We start from the raw sequence: 22,356 nt of genomic DNA on the forward strand, positions 1-22,356 counted from the left end.
GGGTTTGGCAAATGATTCTTTGGTCACAGAATCATGGGACATGCAGGGCTCCGCTTTGACTCCTCAAAACTGCTGTCTGTCGGGGACGTCTAGAATGCTTCAGCCTTCCCCTCCCACCCGTCCCAAACCATGCATGCATTCGCCCATTGGCAGTCAGCAGGCTGCAGACTGGCAGGATGAGTTGCCAAGGGCTCAATAAATGGATTAAAAGCAAAGAGATTTAGTATTGAGGGCTCCAAAGAGTAGAGAACAACCCAGAGCCTTTCACCCCTGCCTCAGCCCCTGGGTCTGAGACTCCTGGCTTGTGAACTGGCATTGCCCACCTGCCATAACTATGGGCCTCTGTAGCAGGTGTGCCTACAGTACTGTCTCTGCCTGCTCTGACTAACGTAATCTGCCACATAGACTGGCTGCCTCCAAGCCCCTTGTGTTTCGAGCTCTACGGGTGACTAGTGCCCGCACAGCTGATTAGGAACGAGGGTGCGACAGGCCAGAGCAGAAGTCTGAGTCGGGGACAGAGAACCAGCTGGGAGTCACGGTTGTAACAGAATCATTGTAGCACTGAGGCCTGAAAACTAACTCTTCGGTTCTCCAGGGTTTCATTAGCATTATTTACCCCGAGGGAGCTCAGGGCCAGAGGAAAGAGCAGTACATTTCCTGAGAGGGGCTTCGTTTCCATTGATGATACATTCTGAGAAAAACAAGCCTAACTGCCCTCTCTCTTCTAGCGTGTTCACCTGATAGATACGACCTTATTGTAGTGAGCACACACCCAACATGTGCCAGTAGGAACTGCCAAGCAGTGGGGAGAATAACAAAACTGGACCTCTGACCCTACACACTGACGGCGGCTCTGCTGCCCATCTTCCAGGCTGCGCTCTGGATAGTGAGTACGTAACGGGCAGCGTCGAGCCGCTGGCAGGCTTGGAGGTGGAGGGGCGGCGAGCCTGAGTCATTTAGTCAATGAAGAGGAACAAAGGAAGCCAGCTTTCAGGGCTGAGCTGGGAGCATGCAAGCGATGGCTCAGAGATAAGGCTTTGAGCGGGAGGCAAGCCGGCTGCGACCATCTCCAGTGGAGTGAGTCTCTCTCACAGCAAGGAGGGAATAAAACCAAAACACAGAGCCCTGCACTCCAGCAGCACCTAAACGTGAGGGAATTGGAGCCCTCCCAGCAGGGAATTGTGAGCCCAATCCTACTCGGGGTGGGAGGCCCCGTTAATTGAAAGTGGGAGCTGATTCCATCGTTCTCAGCTCGGCTGGGCACCTGTTCCGTTGTGACTGTCACCTTGTTTCCCCTTGTGACTGTCATTGCAGCTTTTGACTTAAAGCCAGAGGAGTTCAGGGGTTTCCGCTGTAGCTAAGATGCCATTCCCCCCACTATGGTTTCTGGCACACCAGCACCAGAGGTACGGCTCTACACTGCTTCTGAAAGCTGGTCTTTCTGTTGGTCTCCACTCCCTTCATGCACCCATGTCATGGTAATGGCAGCCACGGGAGCTCCCTTTTTGCATTGGAACTGTGCATTGGAATCCAAGCTGCTATTTAAAAATATTTCTATTTTTTGTGATTGGGGAGAAAACCTTACAATGCGACCCTGGTGTAAGCCGGTGCAGTGATGTCTGCCTGAGTTTGCAGTCAGCCTGAAACAATAGCTCAGGGAGGAGTGTATTACCCATTCACCTCATTGGGGCATTCATATGGAAAGCTAATAACTATTTTAGTGCCTGCCTTGTTAACTATTTCACTGCTGATTTTTTGGGCAGACACATCCAGCCCACGTTTTCATCCCACAATCCCAAATGGCCTTCCATATCTCCTCAGTGCCAAAACTTCCAGCTTTGCACTGACAGACTCTCTGATGCAGTTGTGTGTTGCTGATACATTGAGAACTGAAGATGGGGGGTGAGGTTAGCATAAAATAAACAAAATTTAATAGCAAAATACGTCAAACAAAGGGTCGCTGTACTGATTATATGATTCAACTTCACACCCATTCGTTAACAATTTCCATTTCTTAAGGTACCCAACTCTGCAGCAGATTCCCAGGCTGCTGCACTGCACCACTGCAGAATTCAGGGACCTTGCTAGAGAATGGAAGTCCCGCTTGCCATGCAATGTGCTGATCCTTGTTTAATGGGAATCAGGCTTGGGCATCATGAGCAATCACTGCCCTGTTGTCCCCTCAGTTAGGGAGCAGCTTCTAAACCCCCTCGGTTTTTAGGGCGCTGCTTTGCAGATATTACGAAAGAACAGGGTCAAAGCATCCTACTACGCTCAGAGCCCATTCTTTCCTCCAGCAACCTCCCAGTGACTTCAAGGGGCCTTTGTCTGAATGAAACCTGAGAAAGGATCTGGCTCATAGCCTCATTTGGCCTCTCTCTCTATTTAATCCCGACCTTTTCTTTAGCTACAAAACCAGAACAATATTCCCCGTGTACAATAATAAGCCACCTTTGTAGCTTTCAGCTGAGCTAAATTTGAACATCCATTCCGTACGCTGAGCAAGAACGGAACACAAAGCAGTGAAATGAGGTGTAAAGGTTCTCCTCCCACACATTGCAGGATTTTGTGATAAGAGGCATTTTATAATGCTCTAGCAATTTAGAAAATGTTAATTACTATCTGATTGAAATGAGCACAGGCAGGATGAAAACATTACTTTGGAGGAAGGTTCCCCCCTCCCCTGATCTGTGGGACTTTCTGTGCAATTCAAAATGATGAATGGCAGTGGATAAAAATGGAATAATCTTCACTGACTGTTCACATTAACCCCTGCCTGGAACCTCCCACCTGCACCTCCCTGGAGACTCCCTTCCTTACACTGCAGACGCCTTCAAAATCAGAGCATCTAACAGAGTACACATGACGCAGCACCTTTGCCTGACAGGACTGGCTCCCCTTGTGCCTCCTGGGCTGTAGGCTACACTGCAGTTGGCCCTGAACTACTACATGGGGGTGCACCCTGCAAAGCTTGATGCTTGTGCTCCTAGTGAGCAATGACTGGCCATGCCAACAGTAGCCTTAAAACCTTCTCTACTGGCCAGCAGCACCATGTGGGCACAGGGGGGCACCTTTTAAGGAGCATTCTACCTGCTGCTCTGACATGCATAGAAGCAGCTGACAAGGTCAGAATGCCTCTAGGGACTGCTCTGGGGCAGATGACCTCTATCCCCCTCACTTCCCACAACAGGGGCTCTAGCTGGGAGACCTCTGCATGGGTAAGCGTGACTTCACTGCCCAGCTGTGAGTGGAACAAGGCAGCTGCTCTGCACCAGCTGGTGATCCAGGGCTGTCTTAGGATAAGTGAAGAATAGCATGGGGATTTAGGGAGACAGAATACAGCTAGCCAGCTGGGATTTGGCTAAGCCTGGGGATAATGCCCCAGTCTCTAGGGAAAGATGCCATAGGATTTTTGATAAACATGAGTGGCCAGGGCCTTGGCTTTATCCCATCACAAGAGAGGACAGGCAATAGCACAGCAGTCCCTAGCACCAGAAATGGCATTGCCCCAGTGCTGACTCGAAGCTAAGACAGCTTTCGACTGAATCTCCATACCAGTGCCCAGGGTTTTCCTTGTAGGCTCCCGTCCAAACAGTGCCTAAGCAGAGCGTATGAGATTCAGGTAGTTTGATCACTCACAGCTATCAAGTTGTTCCCTCTTTATTTAAATATAGACCTGAAAAATTAATCTAATTCAGAGTCAGTCCCTATTCTCTGTAGAGTCAAGAAAGAAGGCTCCACTGGTTAAAAAAACAACCTGGCTTAGAGGGAAAGTGAAAGCAAGTGTAAAAAATAAAAATATATTGTAGTAAAGTGTTCATTAAGGGGTAATTAGGTTACTCAGAATTTTATGGGTTGGAGTCATACTCCACCTTCTCCCCTTACTTGATTTTTCAGTTTGTGTGTTTTTTCCTCCAGCTGGTTTGTACATATTAGCACTTAGCAGTCCCTTTACAAAAAAATGTGTATAACAAATGGAATAAAGTGGAATTTGATAGCAATGAATATAAATCAGAAGCTAGGAATTGTACAAAATTGAAAAGGGAAGCAAACGGATATGAGGAGACATCTATGGCCAGCAGAGAGAAGGAGTTTTTCAGGTATATTAGGAACAAAAATAATCCTAACAATGGTATTGATCTGTAACTAGATGGAAATGGTAGAATTGTCTATAATAATGCAGAAAAGGCAGAAGTGCTCAATAAATATTTCTGTTCCATATTTAGGAAAAAGCCAGATGATGTATTTGTATCATATGAAATACTTTGCATTCCAACAGTAACTAAGGCAGATGCTGGGTCTGATCTGAGCCCCAAAGACCTGGAAAAGAAGACCTGGTATATTTTGCCCCTCTATGTACCTGGAGTCAGATGCACACGTGCACTTGTGCCCTGGGGCAGGCCATACTCTTGTTTGTTATTCAAAGTATTGGGTTTTGTGCCTTGGCCCAAAAAGGCAGACAAACTCAGCTGCAGGCCTCACTGAGGTCAGACCCTCTGAGAGAAACCTTCAGATCTGTCTTCATGGCCCCATTATCAACCAAGGACAAAGTAGGCCATCTTCAACATCCCAGCCCCATAAGAACAGCAGCAGTTGTTGGTAGGCAGACCTTCATTTTATATCTGTATGTTACTACATGAGTATTATACACAGTCTATATCAATAGACACGCACACAGAGTGGTCGTTAAAAGTCAGCATGGACCCCCAGCATGGACCCCCACTTGTCTCTTATTCTAAGTACATGGAATACTGGTATCTCTGAGACCACAGTGTGGGAACTGTTCACAAATGTCCTTTTTCTTGGTAAGCACTTTTGGCTTTTTAGGCATCTAGTAAAATGTCCTTAAACAGTGTTCAATTATCATTGGGTTTGGTGATTTTTTGTTTGTTTGTTTTAATTCTCCCTCAACTGATCTGGCTCATAATTCTTTTTAGCTTTTTGAAATTGGCCCTTTTAAAGCACCAAGTATATATTACTGATCTGGATTTTATTCTGTTGGCACTTAATAAATGGGATCAAGTCATTATCACTTTTACCTAAGTTAGCAGAATTTTAGTTCTCTGATCAATTTCTCTTTAGCTATCAACATTAGGTCTATACATAATTCTCTCGAGTTTGATGCAACCCTTTTTGAGTTAGGAAATTATCATCTAAAATTTTTTGAAATCCCAAGGAGATTTTAGTACTGGCAGCGTGAGACCTCCAGCGTGTGTCACTCAGACTGAAGTCCCCATGATCACACAGCTTTTTCCCTACACATTTATACATAGTTCTGTAAGGAGGTGGTCACCTCTAGAAGATACCATCTAGTACCCCCACCTTGTGCTTTATCTGTTAAGACAGTGATCCATAAGCATTCTAGATAATAACATAAGAATCGCCATATTGGGTCAGACCAAAGGTCCATCTAGCCCAGTATCCTGTCTTCTGACAGTGGCCAATGCCAGGTGCCCCAGATCACTTGTTTCTGAACTGTCAGTGACTTGGAAACAGGTAATGCTACTTTGGACATAGAGTGCCACTCCCCCGCCCCTTTTGCCCACTCAATGCTGCCTAAATAGATTGTAAGCAAACATTCTACAAGGTTATGCAGTGGCCACCTAGGAGCAGAAGGTAGCAGATATGCCACATACATTGTGCTGTGCATCTGGATACACTAGTTCTTAACTAATCTGGTGTTTGGTTACTGTAGCTACCTCATGAAGGAAGCCAGTGATTCCTATGAAGTGTCACCATACCTGGTTGAAGTTATCCAGAGCCTTGTGCAGGTTGGCATGCATCCCAGTTGGAGGTTCGTTGGTGATTTTGATGGAGTTCTCCAGGATGCCCTGGGGGATGATGTGGCCATCAGGTGAAGGAGCAGGCTCTGCACTAATGAAGACGCGGAACTCCTCGTGGCTGCCTTCACTGTGCTGCTCAAGTTTTTTCTCCAGAGAACTCAGCCACTTGGCCACCAGATGGATGTTCTAGTATGGAGAAATGGGACAATACTTTGTCAACTGCTGGCATTTACATCTGGAGTGAGCATACATCAAATATAGCATCAAGATGAGGTCAAGGAGTCCCCTCACGCTCCAGAAGTCAGTACCTTTCCTAATAGAGAATGTAATTCATAACCGTGGAAATACAGTGGGCTTAAGGCCTGAGATTTTACACATTCTAAAATTAAAAATAATCAAGACAAAGAACTAGTGATTGGAGAAACAGCTCTCAGACTGTTTGTTTTCTTAGGCACGGTAGTCTTCTGTTTGTTACATTAATGTATGGCTGTCGAAGCCGCATTATTTCTCAGAAAAGGGAAAGTTTCCTTAGACAGCTGCAGTGAAACTGTTTGATAATTTTTAGTAAAATAATTCACGCTCAGTATCAATAGATGTCCGTTCCCAGGAAACCAAGTTTAACAGGCTGTTTTACAAAGGCCTTTTCAGCATCACAACCTCCAAAGCTTTGTTTATTCATACAACTGGGCTTCTAATGAGAATGGGCTTCTAGCGCCCATCAGTAAATTAACACACACACACACACACACTCGTTCAGGGTTACACAGAGGTGGGACTTTGGTGGAAACCCTCTAGTGTTTCCCCAGCCTAGTGTCCCACACAGCTGACCATTCTACTGATGTGACAGGAAATGGGCCTTTCTCCTGAGAGAATCAGGAGGAGGCAGGGCACAGACACCTGGGGATTGTGGGTAAAAATGATCTGGCAGCATGACTCGCCTTTCCCCAGTTATTTATTAGTTGAGGATGACAAATACTGGAATATGCCTGGATAAATTCTGGAGGCCTAGGACTGACCCAGACCCTTTAGTTGAGGGGCACATAAGGTGGATACAAACACAGGTGCCATAGAAACTGACAATCCATCAAGATGATCAACACCACCTAGAACACAGAAACCAAAAAGAGAGGAAATCTTACACAGAAGTTAATGGGGATAAGAAGTAAAGATGCTTTGGGAGGATGTGACCACTGCTGCTCCAGCCTCCATTTCTGGTCCCTCTTGTGAGACACTGATGGAGAGGTTGCGGCCAGGAGCAGAAGAGAAGATGAACAGCAGTGTTGGTTTGTTTGTTTGTTCCACAGGAAAGGAGGGAAGCCTGAGACAGTATGATAACAGCCGGGATCACAGTTAGTACTTTTGCCCAGGAATCTGGTTCAGGGATGACCTAGCACTGAGGGACAGAACCTGATATGAGGCAGGAAGGACTGGCTACATTATCCACAGGCTGCAGGTGGCACATTGAAGAGAAGGCAGAGTGTGCTAGGTTATATATGGAAACAGGGCTGTGCAGTGTGCTGAGCTGGGCCAGTGATTGTGCCCTTTCCAGCTTGCCATGTCATGACTTTGCATTTAGGGGCAAAGGTCCTGTGTGTAAGTACAGATTTCTCTCCTGATATTGTACAATAGTTGCCATTAAAAGTCAGCATTTACCCAGGGCATCTGAGATACTGCAGTTATTTCGCATTGATGTACAAGGTACCTATTGGCAAAGGTTGACCCCTAATGGAGACCACAGTCTATATACAGCTGATTCCAGAGAGTGAAAGGGGACACAGAAGCAAGGCTCCCTCCAACCTTGCTGATTAACTCAGTTAGAATACACATTTGCTATGCCCAGAAACCACGCCCTGAACCAGTTATCTTGCTAGTATCAGAAAATAGGAGCCATATTCTGTTCTGGTGGTACCTGGGATAGCTCCACAGACTTCAGAGTAGCTTTATGGATTTGCATCTTGCTGTGTGAGAACCAGATATTCAAAAGTATTTAGGCACCCAAAGATAGGCACCTGGTGGGACTGTCAGAAATGCCTATGGAGGTTGGGCATGTAACTCCACGGATTTCAATAGACATGTCCACCAGACATGTTTGAAAATCACACCAAGTTCCAATCTGCATTTGTAGGCACCTAAATACCTTTGAAAATCTGGCCCTGAGTGTCTAATTACTTCCCAAGTCTAGTGCTACCTGCAGCATGCTTTGCCTGCAGTTCAGCGTGGAATGTGCCACAGCAAAGCCACAGGGACTGTTTAAAATATCAGGAGGCGGGGGGGCAGGGGGAGGTGCAAAGAGGGAGGCAAAATGCAGAGAACACAGCAAAACCCATGGGGGCTGTGTTTAAATGGATAACAAGTCAATGGGTCTCTGTTTCTTTGACCCAGGCACCCTACTTTTCAAATGCAAAGATCACTATCCTTGCAGCGTGGGGCTCTTCGTAGAAGGCATTCATCCAGGAGCTGGGACTGAATTCTCTCTTGGCAGGCAGCTAGCGATGATGGTGCACTTCAGTCCAGTTTGCAAGGCAGCTAGTGTGCGTATTGTGTTTTTTATGTTAGGTAGATCTTTACTGAGGCCTGTTATCCTACATACAAGGCAGTGTTTGCTCAATACAAAATGACACACAAAAATCTACATTAAAATGTTATATTAAAGCTCCAAAGCCATGTACTCGGAAGCTAGGAAATGCCAGCATTTAGGCTGTCCATGGAACTTTAATTTGGCCCCCGTGTGCATATGCATCACAATGCAATCTATGATTATATGATCACATGATTTTTTTTCACAGGACCTCTGCTGGAGCCTAGTCTGGGCCAGAACTGAGATTTATGAATAAGTATGCAGCTTCCGCAGTGGTGGCACTTCAGGAATGCATGTAGTACTAAAGAGAAGAATAATTGTCCAAGGAATGAACAGACACTGGATGGAGAGGTTAGATACTTCTCTCCCACGGGAAGTGGCTTGCATGCCTCAGTTCCAATCAAATGGTACCCCAGAAGGAGAGGGTGCGGGTGTGGCTTTTGTTCATGTTGACAGGATGCAAGGTTTCTAGTTTAGAGCTTAAATAAATAAAATAATAAATAAATAAAATCACAGCTTTCCTTTCCTTTAATGATTTGGGAGCATGCTAGTATTAAGTGGAGCAGGAGGGAATCATGGATCCTGAGGGGTCCTTTCTGTTGTAAAATATAACAGTGAGAAAAACAGCAGACAAAATGCAATTATACCCTGAGTGTTAATGCAGCAATTCTTTCCCACTGCAGTCAGGGCTAGAAATGGCAAGGAAATCCCACAGAGTCCAGGCAATCAACCTGCTCTAATATCACTAGTCCAATAACAAAACAAGAATTGAGAGACATACACAACCAGCCATAAAGAGCTAACATTTTATGGATAAAGCTCAACACCAACAACAAAAATATTGTGCCTTAAGTATCAGAATATATGGAGAATACTTTATGAGGATTTTCATCTTTAAATGACAATTTTTTTTTCTACATCCTTTTTTTTTACGGAATCATGTGGTTGAAAAAAATCTTTTGATTCAACTTGTGTTGATGTGATGCTACTGAATAATACTTGCTGGTATTGCTAGCCTTCTGAAGATTGATGCAAAGAGCATTTCTGATCTGCTGGCTAATGGAGGGTCAGTGCTGGGGAAAACAACTCCAGACATTCTATTTATGCTTTATTCCTTTTTTATATATAACTATTACAATTTAAATAGAGTGAAGGGGGGAAAAGGAAAACAGATAGTATGCAATTTGTTGGCATTAAGGATTTATGGCCTTGGTCAGATGAACAGTCCCTCAAAGGAAAGAAGTAAATAAGAAAATGGGGCAAATTTTCATAGAAAAAAAGGACTGTAATATTGTGAAGATGATTTATAACTCCGAGGGGAACTCTGCAAATTGCTCCACTGCATGAGCCTTTCCCGCCAGCCAAACAACATTTTCCACCACACCTCTGAAAGCGTATGTTGCACCAGTTTTCTATCTTTTTCGCTTCCACAAATTAACTCTGGAGGCCCCACAGTAAATGGGGTTAAATAGTCATGTGATTGCTTTCCCACATATTTTTCTATGCCAGATTTTGAAGCCTGTGACAGAGCCCTTGTGTGAGTCAGGTCTGGATAAGTGCACATCAGTAGGCATTGGAAAGCACCTCTGAATCCCCCATATATTTACAGCTAACACTTGTGCTAGGCTGCGTGCAGAGGGATGCAAATCTCGCAGGCTGTGTGTGCGGATTTGTCTCAAGTGGAAGTGAAATTGAAGTTTCAAGTGAATTTTTCCTTATTGTTTGTTTAGCTAGCCAGATCTTGCAGCTGGATCCATGCAGAAAGGCCAGCACCTGCTCCAAGCCCTGGTGAAGTCAAACTACTGGAAAGGCAGAAAAAAAGGAAGCTAAAGAGAGAATTGACACAAATTTACCCCTGCAGTAACGTCACTACTTTTGCAATTAAATGACCATTTGTTCTACAGAGTGTGTGTGAACCAGAGCGAGTGTGCCTGTGTGAATGAGTAAACCTGAGTGTGCATGTGCAACATTGGAGTGCTTCTTCAGCCATATACTTGAAAGCAGGTTTACTCTGACAGAGGATGTATATCACACGATGCTGGGGTTGCCATAGTAATGATCAGAAATAGTAACACATACAAACCAGCATTTACTTCAGAATTATGGAGATATACCTATCTCATAGAACTGGAAGGGACCCTGAAAGGTCATCGAGTCCAGCCCCCTGCCTTCACTAGCAGGACCAAGTACTCATTTTGCCCCAGATTCCTAAGTGGCCCCCTCAGGGATTGAACTCACAACCCTGGGTTTAGCAGGCCAATGCTCAAACCACTGAGAATTCATTCCCTTCATATACAGTGTGAGAGTGTGTGGAGCCCCTTCACATTTTGGAGAGTGCTGGGAATTTCTGCTTCATGCCTTATCCCAAATTGCCTTCCAAAGTAATGACAATTAGCCATTTTTACAAGGTCTGATCGTCTCAAGAAACACATGGTGAAAACCATCACTCAGTGTACAGTAAATCTGAGAACTAGGCTAGACAATGAGAACCCCTAGCATACAGTCCAGGGAAGGCTCCCTTCATCAGTTAAAGATGGTTACCTACCTGTACTGTAACTGTTGTTCTTCAAGGTGTGGATGCAGACATGTATTCCACTCAGGTGTGTGTGTGCTCAGCACACCAAAGCCAGAGAACTGCTTAGCAGTACCTGTAGGGGCAGTGCTCAGGTCCTCTGGCCCCGTAGCCCCTCCCGGGGCTATTTAAGGGCACTGTTGCCCCAATCCGCCTCAGTTCCTTTGCACCAAATTTCAATGGGGCTCAGAGCCTAAAGAATGATTGCAGAACTGCCTCCCCAAAATTTGCATCTGATCTAGATGTAGTCATAATAGCATACTTGGCAAAAGTACATATTGAAGACAAAGTAGCAGCTGTGACCGTCTGTATCCCCATGTGTACCCTTTTTACAAACCTACAATGGATTTTGTACAAAGTACGTCTTGTGAGGTATCATTTGAAAACTCATAATTTACTGATCATTATTGTCCTGGTAAAATATGTGTGGCAACATTGTATGTAAAGTTATAAGAGTCTACTCTATAACCACTATTGAGACATGCTTAAAGTTTAGAAAAACAGGCACAAACCAATTCCTCAAAGACAAAAGGTAAACTGACACCTCAGCCAGGTATCAACAAAATCAAATGGACTATCACCTGGTTAAGGGGCCATTCCTTGGCAGAAAAAGGGTGTGAGCGAGAATTTTACATCTTGGCAAAGAAACAGCTGGAGGTTCCTGTCCCACAGACTTTCTGTTCCCTGAACACCATCTGGTGATGATTCTCAAAGAGGAGGAAACAATATAAAAATGGAGAACAGAGGCCCCAAATGATCTCTCCCTTCATCTATACTCATGGCAACGACATCACTTGAAGGACAAAGGAAGCATCATTAGACTGGGGAGGGAGCCTGTTTGAAAGGAGGTCAGCCAGTAAGACTCTACAGCATGTGGTGAGAGAGATGCTTTGCTGTGAATTCATTCAGCTTGTTAAGTTAGGTATTAGATGCATTTTACCTTTTATTTACTTGTAACCAATTATGACTTTTATGCCTCATTACTTGTAATCACTTAAAATCTTTCTTTCTGTAGTTAATAAACTTGTTTTATTGTTTTATCTAAACCAGTGTGCTTGGACTGAAGTGTTTGGGAAACTCCACTTGAGATAACAAAGTTTCTGCATATAATTTTCTAATAATTAAATGACAGATTTTATATGAGCTTGTATTGTCCAGGTAGGTGCTGGGCAGTACAAGACACACAATGCTGGGGGAAGCCTGGGACTGGTAGTTTGTTGGTGTTGCCCTGCAGTGTAATTCTTGGGTGGCTGGCTATAGCTGGGAGTGATTCACATGCTGGAGGCTGTGTTTGAGCAGATCAGGAGTGGTGGCTCTCACAGCACAGCAGTGTAAAACACTGCAGAGTTGAGGGGACACAGTTGTTCAACAGACTAGATTGAACCCTTGAGAATGTCACACCTGCTAATGTCCAATATCGAAACATCACTGAGAAATGAGATCGACGTCGCTTGGGCCCTCATAACCTCTCTGGAAGCACAGTTCAAGCTATCCCTTACGTCAGTGAAAAGCAGGATGTTATCCACCTGGAAAACATTTGCATGGAGACTGCTTGACCCTTCATCCCATCCTCAAAGAAAATAAAAAGTCAAGGCAATGAAAAAAGCTGCAATTCTGTCATGGAGGTCGTGGAAGTCATGGATTCCGTGGCTTTCTGTGACCTCTGTGACTTTTGCAACTGCAGCTGACCCCAGGGCTTCCTGAGCAGCTGGCCCCGGGGAGCACCCAAGGAGCGGTCCTGAGTGCTGCAGGGTCAGCTGCACCAGCCACTGATGGAGCAGCCCCAGGGACAGCCACACTAGCCACTGCTTGGGTGGCCCTGCGGCCAGTCGCATTGGCCACTGCTGGCGCAGACTCTGAGGCCAGCCGCACCTGCTGCTGCTGGACCAGCCCTGGGCAGCTGGCCCTGGGGCCGCCCGATCAGCGGACGGTGCCACTGTTCCTGGGGGCCGCCAGAGCAGCAGGGGTCCCAGGGGCCGCTCCGGAGGCCTTCAGAGCAGCAGTCCCTGGGGCCTCGGAGTAGCGGGTGGCTGGGGGCAATCAGCCTCCATTGCCAGTGCAGGGACTAGCTGTCAGCCCCCTAGGGTCCCTCAGAGCAGCGGTGTCCTGGGGCCCTCCAGAGCAGCAGCGCGCCAGGACCCCAGGAACTGCTAAGTATTAGTCAGGGGTATTTATATAATAAAAGTCATAGACAGGTCATGGGCCATGAATTTTTGTTTATTGCCTGTTACTGGTCCATGACTTTTACTAAAAATACCTTTGACTAAATCTTATCCTTAGCGATGAATGAAATGGCTTAACTGTTTCCAAATACAATGCCAAGCAATGTCTGACATCCAAGAATGAAGATGCTGTAGGTTTGTATTTGAATAACGATTTGGAAAAAATACAGGTGAGTGTATTGTCTGGTTAATATCAAATTGTGACATCATTTTAGACAAAGGGCTGAGGCCTCAAGGACACCTTGTTTCTGAGTGTAGGGAGGGTCTGCCATTAAGGACTGCAGGTCACTGGCTCTCCTTGTGGAAGTTATGGCCACAAGAAACGCTATCTTTTGGATGAAATCCTCTTTTTTCTGAGCGAGGCTGCTACTACAGCCATGCATTTGGTCACATAGAGCTGAGGACAGGCCAAAGGGGAGCACAGTGTACTGACGGTGTTGACCTGCCACAACAAATCTCAGAAACCACTTGTGGCTTGGGAAAATTGCCACATGGAAGTAAGTGTCCTGAACATCCAGGGCAGCAAGCTAGTCATTGTGATTCAATGTGCGAAGAACAGCAGCAATGGTGACTAGGTGGAATTTCACGTATGTGATGTACTTGTTGGGATTGGGGAGATTGAGGCTAGGTCTCGTTCCTCCCGTGGACTTGGGGACCAAGAGGAGAAGGAGGAGAATCCCTTTCCCTCCTGCTGCAGGGGGACCGCCTCTCTAGCTCCTGAAGAATGCAGAAACGGAACCTGAGGAAGGAGCAGTGGCTCATGAGAGAGGCGCCTGAAGAGAGAAGGAGTGGGAAGGGGGAATCCAGAGAAATTGGATTTCAGAACCCAATATCGCAGTGCTTATGATCCATTTGTCCATGGTTACTCTGTGCCAAACACTATAAAAGTGAGACAGGCTGTCTCCGACTTGAAGAGATGGAGATTGAGAGATCACAGCTGAAATGATGTCCTGGATGTGCAATTCAAAATGGCTGCTTGCTTGACATTGGAGGAGGGCGGGCTGGCTGGTTAAAATTGGATCCAGAAGACCTCCTCCTCTGTGACCCATGACCTGTTCTGGAGAAGTCTTGCTGTCTACCAGTAAAGGATGACTGCTAGAAAACCCACTGTGAGCAATACTGCTGTTGTTGCTGAAAACCCCCATAATGACTTCTCTTTGGGGCTGGGGTATAAAACCCCAACAAACATACCGTAGCACAGCTGTCCTTAAAAGTATGTCAAGTCTTGTCAGTTTTCTCAGAAAACATAAAACAACCATCAAAAGGCAAGTCTTCTATGCTCTGCTGAACCTCAGGAGCAATGCCAGAATTCTGTAACCATGAGGCCCTTCTCTTAGTCACAACTGACACCATAACTCTTGGGGAAGCATCTGACACATCCAGTGCTGACTGTAATAATGTTTTGGCCACCAGATGGCCCTTCACAATGAACAACAAATTCTTACCTGGATTATTCTGGCCGTTTATCAGTAAATTTTGACACAGCGTCCCAACTGAGGAAGTCATATTTAGCTAGCAACGCTTGTTGGTTTGCAATGTGCATCTGTAACAATGGGGCTGAATAAATTTTCCTCTCCGCCAATCCACTTTCTTAGATTCTCTGTCCTTAACGTGGACTTGTATCTCCCCTGCAATGATCTATCATTTACTGTCACTACAACGAGAGAGTTTAGGGGCTGAATGGGAATAGAAACACTCAAAACCCTGCACAAGGACATAATATTGTCAGAATGCCTCGCTGTAGGGGGCAATGAAGCCGGGGTATTGCAGGCTCCAAAAGAGCCTCATTTATGGGAAAAGCTACCCTACCTCAGGTTGAGGACTGGAGAATATGCAACAACTTATCGGTATTCTCCTGCAGGAACTTGGCCTGCATGCCCAGGTGGAAGCCTAACACCTCAGGAGGTCCTGGTATGACTTGAAATCCTCGAGCACAGGGAAGGAGAGCCCAGTACTGTGAATCACCTAGTGAGGAGAAGGAAGGAGGAAGCAGGGTCAATGGAGGCTCCCTGTGGCAGCACTTGTTCCTGTAAGAGGGGTTAAGACTGAAATGGCCCAGGAGGAATGACCTCCGACTGAATCTGCAACACAGGTGGCTCAGGAGGACAGGGTGCAGATTCGGTCGGCAACCTTATCCTGGACTGGGTCGAAGAACAGGATCTTGTAGATCAAGGAAGGTCCCAAATATTCCAAGGAGGCCACTGAGGAGAAGGATATGGCATTTGTGGCCAGGAGGTATGGGGCCAGGAGTCCCTGTCCCTACTGCAGGAAAGATGCCTATCTTAATACTGATGGTGATCCAAGGATGGCCTCAAGGACTTCTGAGAGTGTTGCCTTCAAGGAAAGGGAGAGGAGAAAGATGTCCCCAAACATGGACCAAGCAAACGACCAGTCTCATCCAAATGCCAATATGGAAGTGGCATCGGTACCAAGGATGGAAGAGCAGTCAACAAGTTAAGGACTGTACCAAAATAAGCATTGTACTTCCACTTGACACAGGAGCAGACAACAATTCTGAAGCCGGGACTGGTACCAATCCCCAAAATGAGTTCTGCAGTGAAGGTATTGGCGGTACTGAGGAGAGTGTCTGTGCTGATGGACCCCTTGGTACCAAAAAGGGGACTGACCTCAACTCCGCACTCTGCATCTTAGGTGGTGAAGAATATGGTGCTGCCAACTGAGACAATTCTGCAAACAGACCAGGCGGCACAGAGTACACAGCCAAAGCAGAAGAAGCCACAGCAGCTGAGTGCTTCTGAATTATTGATGAATCAGGAACAGAGAGGCAGAGCAGGTCTGATGTAACCTGGTATGCCAACAGTGTAGAGACAGTCGGTGCTGATGCCGACATTGTCAGTGCCAGACTCAACATATGCCCCATGCCCAGTACTGAGGTCGATGGTACAGTGTCCAACAGCTCTCAGTGTGGTACCAGGAAGTGGTTAGATGGACCAACTCCATCCCATGAACCTGAAGAATCATGGTGCAAGTGAGCATGCCTGTTAAAAGATGAAGAGGAATCTCTCGAGTCCTGGAATGGCCTCGTCTGTCTTGCGAGACCTCTTCTTTGGAGGACCAGAGGAAGGAGAATAATCCCCCTTCCTCTTAGGGGAAATATCAGACCTTGAGCCTGGATCAACAACTTGAGTTGGGACTGGACGATCTGTGGAAGTCCACAGTGCCAAAGTGGATCTCATGGCCTGTTTCAGAAGGCATTGCTTGAGGTACAAATCTCTTGCCACCTGTGTTTTCTTGAACCATTTACAGATGGAGTACCTTTCCATAATGTGCCCTTCTCCAAAGCACAATAAACACTGAGTGTAGGGATCACTACTGGGGATAGCCACCCCATATGACAGATAGTGTTTAAAACTTGGTGAAGGCATCTCAGCAGGCTAAACCCTACTTAACTAACAAAAACGTAAGGGTATCACTATAATTAACTATCTACACCAATATCGCGGAAACTCTGTGACAGAAAAAAGTGAGGTAAAATACCACACAGAATGTTTCAACTCAAGCAGCGGATGGTGAGAAGGAACTGAGTAGGGTTGGGGTGGTGCGGCCCTTACATAGCTAGAGGAGGGGCTACAGGACAGAGATACTGTGGGCACTGCTAAGAAAAGATTTCCAGCTTGGTTGCACTGGGTGCATGCGCACCTGAGTGGAACACGTGTCTGCAACCACTTGAAGAAAAATGAGAGCTGACCACAGATGGACAATGGAATCACTGGAATCCTATTCCCTCATTCATATTTACTCTATAAGGCTGTGTAGCATGTTGTCCCATGAGAAAAAGATACAATTAGTCCAGAATGCCTCCATTTATCCTCACCTAGGATCTTGGCCATGTTAGCATGGTCAGAGACAGCTCACAGGTCTACAATGATCAGCACAAACATTTGGTTCTCAGCCTGCAGCAGATCAACCACTGGGACCAGGACTGTCTCTGTGCAATATGCAGGCCTAGAACCAGACTGGAGGCCATCTGAGGGCTCCAGGAATTGTCAGATTACCACAACTGTGTCATAAACATCTCCCTAAAATGTGAGATTAGAGACTGGGTGATAATTAGATAGATTAACTATGCCCAAAACCTCAAGGTCAATTCCTTAAGTAAACAAGCCATGCTATGGGCGGCCATTCACAATCTCCTCCAATAATGCACACAATGTCTCCACTACTTGTCAGTAGCCTAGAGGGGCCCAGATCCAATTTACCATTGGTGTCCTAAGGCTCCTCCAGAACCCGTCAGTAATACTGGCCCAAAGTCAGGCAGAGAAGAACCTGTGTTTGACCCCTGTGCTACCAGCTTTATCTATCTAGGTACATAGATGGTCCCCAAAACCATAGTATCTGAGCTCCTTCCAAACATGTATGGCTTTATCTTCACAACCTCCTCTCAAATATGGAAGCATTATGGGGCGTATGTATAGTTCAAATATTCCTTTCCAATGTCTATTACTTTGTATTTATCAACATTGAATTTCATGTGCCATCATGTTGTCCAGTCCCCTGATTGGCTGGGTGCTTTTGAAGTTCCTCACCATCCTACCTAGTCTCATGGTAGGGACCTTGTCAAAGGACTTTTGAAAACCTACATGAAGGAATTCTCCTTACTTTCTACCGGACTGATATGCTCAAAAAATTGAGAAAACAAGACTGATATTTGAAGAAGCAGTGAAATACAACGGTTTTGGAGGCACCTACCACACTTCAGCATTGTTGTGCTCTTAGAAAGAGTCAATTCCATGTGCACATTTTTCAGGGATTTCTAGGAGCAGGGAACTGGGGATGGCAAGTACAGGATGCACGGCGTACTGGAGAGTCAACTGTTTTAAAACCAGAAAGGACCCCTGTGATCAGCTTCTCTAGCCTGCACAACACAGGCCAGAGGATTTCACCCAGTGATTCTTGCAGCAGAGGCAATGTTAATGGCTCTTTCCTAGTGATGAGATGGTGACACATTAGTTATTATTATTAATTATTCCATGTATTATGGTAGTGCCTAGAGACCTCAACTGAGACCGAGGCTTCATTGTGCTAAGTGCTGTACAAATATATGCTGAGAGATGGTCCCTGTCCGGAAGAGCTTATAGTCTTAGTAGACAAGAGAGATACGACGTGGGGGAAAGAGAGACAACAGAGCGATAGTCTGAAAGTGCTGTTCCATGATCTCTGTTGTCAGTTTTGGGGGTGGGGCATTGTTTATTTACATTGTATTTTATTGTAGATGTTCAATGTGTTCTAGGGCAAGAGTGGGAGAGAAAGGAAGACAGGAAAAGATTGGCTAAAGGAAGAAAAGGAAGAGTGGTAAGGGGATTGGGGATGAATGAAAGGGAAGAGGATGATAGGCATGAGAGTAGCCAGAGAGATACTGAAGTGAACTGAAAGGCAGGGGTTAGAGTTGGGTTTGAAATCAGCAGGGACTCAACAGAGGGGGAACAATATTCAGAGTATAAGCTAGCGAGCTGTCTGATGAGTCTGAAGGTCCCTGATGAAACTGCTCTGCAACTAAGTGGCAGCTTGAGTCTCTGGCTCTCTCCATCCTCAAGGATTTTTTTTTCTTTCCTTGATCCCACATGTCTTGAGTGGGGAGATGGTCCTGCCTTGCAGAGTTCTGGGCCTCAGGGGTGTTAGAGGTAGTCCCACAGGGCCTCATCTTTCCTGTTTCCCCCACCCGAGTGCTGCAGCACCTACCACAGCCCAGAGTTCAGATCTGGAACTGAATCCAAATCCAAACCTCCAAGGAGTTTGAGGCTGCTGGGGTTCGGGGTTCCAGTTTGGTTCTTAATGCAAATAGGGTTGAATGGCAAAGTCCCTATCTCGATCTGACCTTCCCCAGAATTCGGGGCTGAGTGCTCTGGTTTGACCCAGTTGTGACAGTGCTATGGGGCACAGCTTACACTGCAGGCCAGTGCTGACAATCTGACCAGTAACTAAGTCTCTCTGAGTACTGCTAAGCAGTCAGATGAGGAGAGGCAGGGAAGGCAAACAGGCATCTAGAGTCTCTCTCCCTCCTCCCCTCCCCCACAGCCTTGGTCCAAAGGCATAACTAAAGGGGTCCTCTCCCAGTTTGGAGCACTGGAGAAGCTGAAGGGGCAAGCCGGAGACACGGATTGGATGTGGTGGGGGTGACACCACCTCTACTCTTTTCAGCTTCACCCAGTGACGAGAAGGTGCTGGGGACATGAGCTGATCAGCGCTGCCATTGCTTTGCTGGGGCTCTCCTGAAAGAGAACGATCTCTTCTTTATTGATGGAGAGGTATGCCGGACATTATTGGTCAATACATGTGCGCCCTCAGGGGAGTGTATCCCACAGTCCTGCTACACTCTGCTGCAATGTAAACACCACGTGCTGAGAGAGGCCCCAATCAGTATCTGGGGTAGAAGCATACGGCATACACCATGCGTGGTTTACACTGCTTGTGGAACGCACACTGAAAAGGGCCCAGAGTGTGTAACATGTAATAAGAAGTGCTCTGCAACCTTTCAATTTGCATACAGCTTTGGTCTAGGAACTCATTGTTATTTAATTTAATACATGACCCTATCTCAGTGAAGCAACAGTGTATGAAAATGGAAAGACACTCAAGAATTAAATTAACTTGATCACAAAGTGAGGGAAATGGCATTTTGGCTAATGGATGGGGACTGTGGTTAAATTGGGAATCACTAGCATTTGAACTCTTCCTGGCATCAAATTGTCAGGATCTGCTAATGGCAGATGCTAATGCAGGGAGTTTATTTCTCTGGGATGAGGCTGGTGAACATCGTTTGCTGATTGTGATGGCTACTTTCCTAGCCTGAGTTTCCGAAGTAGGAGCAGTGAGTTTAACCCAAAGATCCAATGTGGCCCACAGCTTCGTAAAATTCAGCTCCTGGATGCTCCTGTCCTGCAATGGGAGGCTCTCTGCTCCCGGACAGTCTTCTTGTGCAGGGAAGACCCTCGGGAGGCCAAGATAGCCACCTGAATAGCTGCTTTGCACTAGGGGGAATTGAAAAAAGCTGCTTTAAAGAAGCTGAAGGTGTGGCTCCTCTTTGCATCAGAGGCTGGGTTTGTCTGGAGACAGATCCACAATGGAAGTTTGTATAGAGGGAGCCCCTTGCCCCAGAGGGACTGTGTTAGTGAGGGGCTAAAGACAGTGCTGTGCATATGCCACTGTGCTGCAGAATGGATCCAGACCGAGTCAGCTTTGGAAAAGGCAAGTGGGAAGAAAGGGGTGAGCTGGAGAGACAGGCTGCCCAAAGCAATGCTCTTGATGTATATATTTTACCTCAACATGGTCTAGTGTTTCTAATTGCTCTCTCTCGAGTCCATAATTATTACTATTCTTCTGTGGTAGCGCCCACTATGTAACAGATGCTTCCCAGACAGAGGTCAGGATAGGGGGAATCACAACAGGCAAATCAGATAGAATTTAGACAGGAATCCATTTTGTAATAAGAACCCCGCAGGCCTTGCATGCAGAGCCTGCAGTGTGGCAATAGGACTGTTCTCTCTCACCCTTTTCTCCCCATTGCCCAGGGCAATGTGACAGACAGTTAGTCATCTAGGGAAGGCCTTCAGGAGTACAGCCATTGACAGATACTGGGACAACTTCCTTTCAAGGCCAGCCAAGGAAAACAGCTGGAGGTAGAAGGGCCTGTTGGATCACCCAGTCTATTTCCCAGGGGCCAGCACAGGACTACTACCTACTCTAGGGTTACCGCCGGTCCACTCTCAAATGATGGATTGACCACTAGGTCTAGATCCATTTAAAAATTAAATGTCACCTCTTCACACGTGCGCAGAGAAATGGAGATGAGGGAGAATGCTGGAAAGATGCTCTCAGTGTGACTTCGGTGATAGATTATGTGGACTCCTCTGTGTGTATAACTCAAATGGACCAGAGCCATCCATTTCCCCTATTTCTGTGCCCTAGCGTGCTGATTTGGGGGCACTGCTTGTACAACCTAGGAGTTCTGGTTGATATTATGAAGTTATTCTGAAGTTGTTATCATGAAATTGCTGCATCACGGAAAGCATTATGTATGCAACACTGTGGACAGGACCTGCAGCAGGTACACACCTGATTGAGGACAATGAGGAGTGCTTAGCTTTAATGTCTGTGCTTTGACCACACAATTATTATGCTAACGATAACTGCACACTAAGAGCAATCAGTTTTACCCTACCTCTCAAAGAGGAGCAGTGGAAAACACCGAACAAAGAAAGTCAGGCGCTGGTAGGGGATATAGAAATACATAAGGCCACACAGAAGAGCTTGGGGTGTGACACAGAATGTCTGGACAGGAGTAAGGAAGAGCATGGACCAAGGTCAGAGCGGACAAGCTGAGGGGAGAAAACTCCATGTTTCAGCATACATGTTTCAGCTCTGCAGCCAAAGGACCTGGATGACCCCAAAGGATCCTGACCCCAGTCCAAACAATGCTCTGGCATGATGGGGAAACTGAGGCAGAGAAATGTATGTAGGGTATACTATTTTGTCTGATCTGTATTCTTATTGTGATTTATCTGTTAAGCGAAAGAGCGAATAAGGTGTTAGACTCTGTGCAAATTCATCTGTGTGTTATCTGCTTCACAACTGCCATCTCATCCTCTGAGATGGTTAAACTGTAACCCAGAAGGCTCTCACCTTTGGTGGCATTCTGGAAGAGGGTGTCCTTAAGGCTACTGGGGTGTCTTGAGAGTCAGCACTGGTCCTGGGGGGCTCAAGCAAGTGGGCTGAGGAGTCCATTGCCATGAAGGGGTAGCAGACTGTAAGTCACTGCCCAGGAAATGGGCTGGAAAGGCCTAGGGAGGAAACATTGCTGCAGCCTGCTGAGAACCAAGGGAGCTTAAAACACGCAGGGACACAGCAGCTGAGTCCCCTCACAGCAGTCTAAAAGGTTAATGCAGTCCTAGGATGCATTGGACAAGGTATTTCCAGCAGAGACAGGGAAGTGTTAGTACCATCACACAAGGTACAGTACTGATGAGACCTTATCTGGAATACTGAGTGCAGTGCTGGTCTCCCATGTTTAAGAAAGATGAATTCAAACTGGAACAGGTGCAGATAAGGGCTACTAGGATGATCCAAGGAGAAGACTGACAGAGCTTGGCTTGTTTAGCCTAACCAAAAGAAGGCTGAGGGGAGATATGACTGTTCTCTGTAAAAACATCAGAGAGAGAAATACCAGGGAGGGAGAGGAGTTAT

General features: G+C 46.2%; 1 protein-coding gene across 1 annotated transcript in view; it reads right to left on the minus strand.

The window, feature by feature from the left end:
• Nucleotides 1-22,356, minus strand: part of DNAH9 (dynein axonemal heavy chain 9) — a 374,844-nt gene that overhangs the window by 27,720 nt on the left and 324,768 nt on the right. The window contains exon 63 of the mRNA XM_026654587.1: nt 5,742-5,969. Coding sequence (XP_026510372.1) covers nt 5,742-5,969 — 228 coding nt within the window. The remainder of the gene's footprint in view (nt 1-5,741; nt 5,970-22,356) is intronic.

This window comes from Terrapene carolina, unplaced genomic scaffold (genome assembly GCF_002925995.2).
Source record: "Terrapene carolina triunguis isolate 2854851 unplaced genomic scaffold, T_m_triunguis-2.0 Scaffold192, whole genome shotgun sequence".
NCBI classification, from domain to species: Eukaryota; Metazoa; Chordata; order Testudines; family Emydidae; genus Terrapene; species Terrapene triunguis.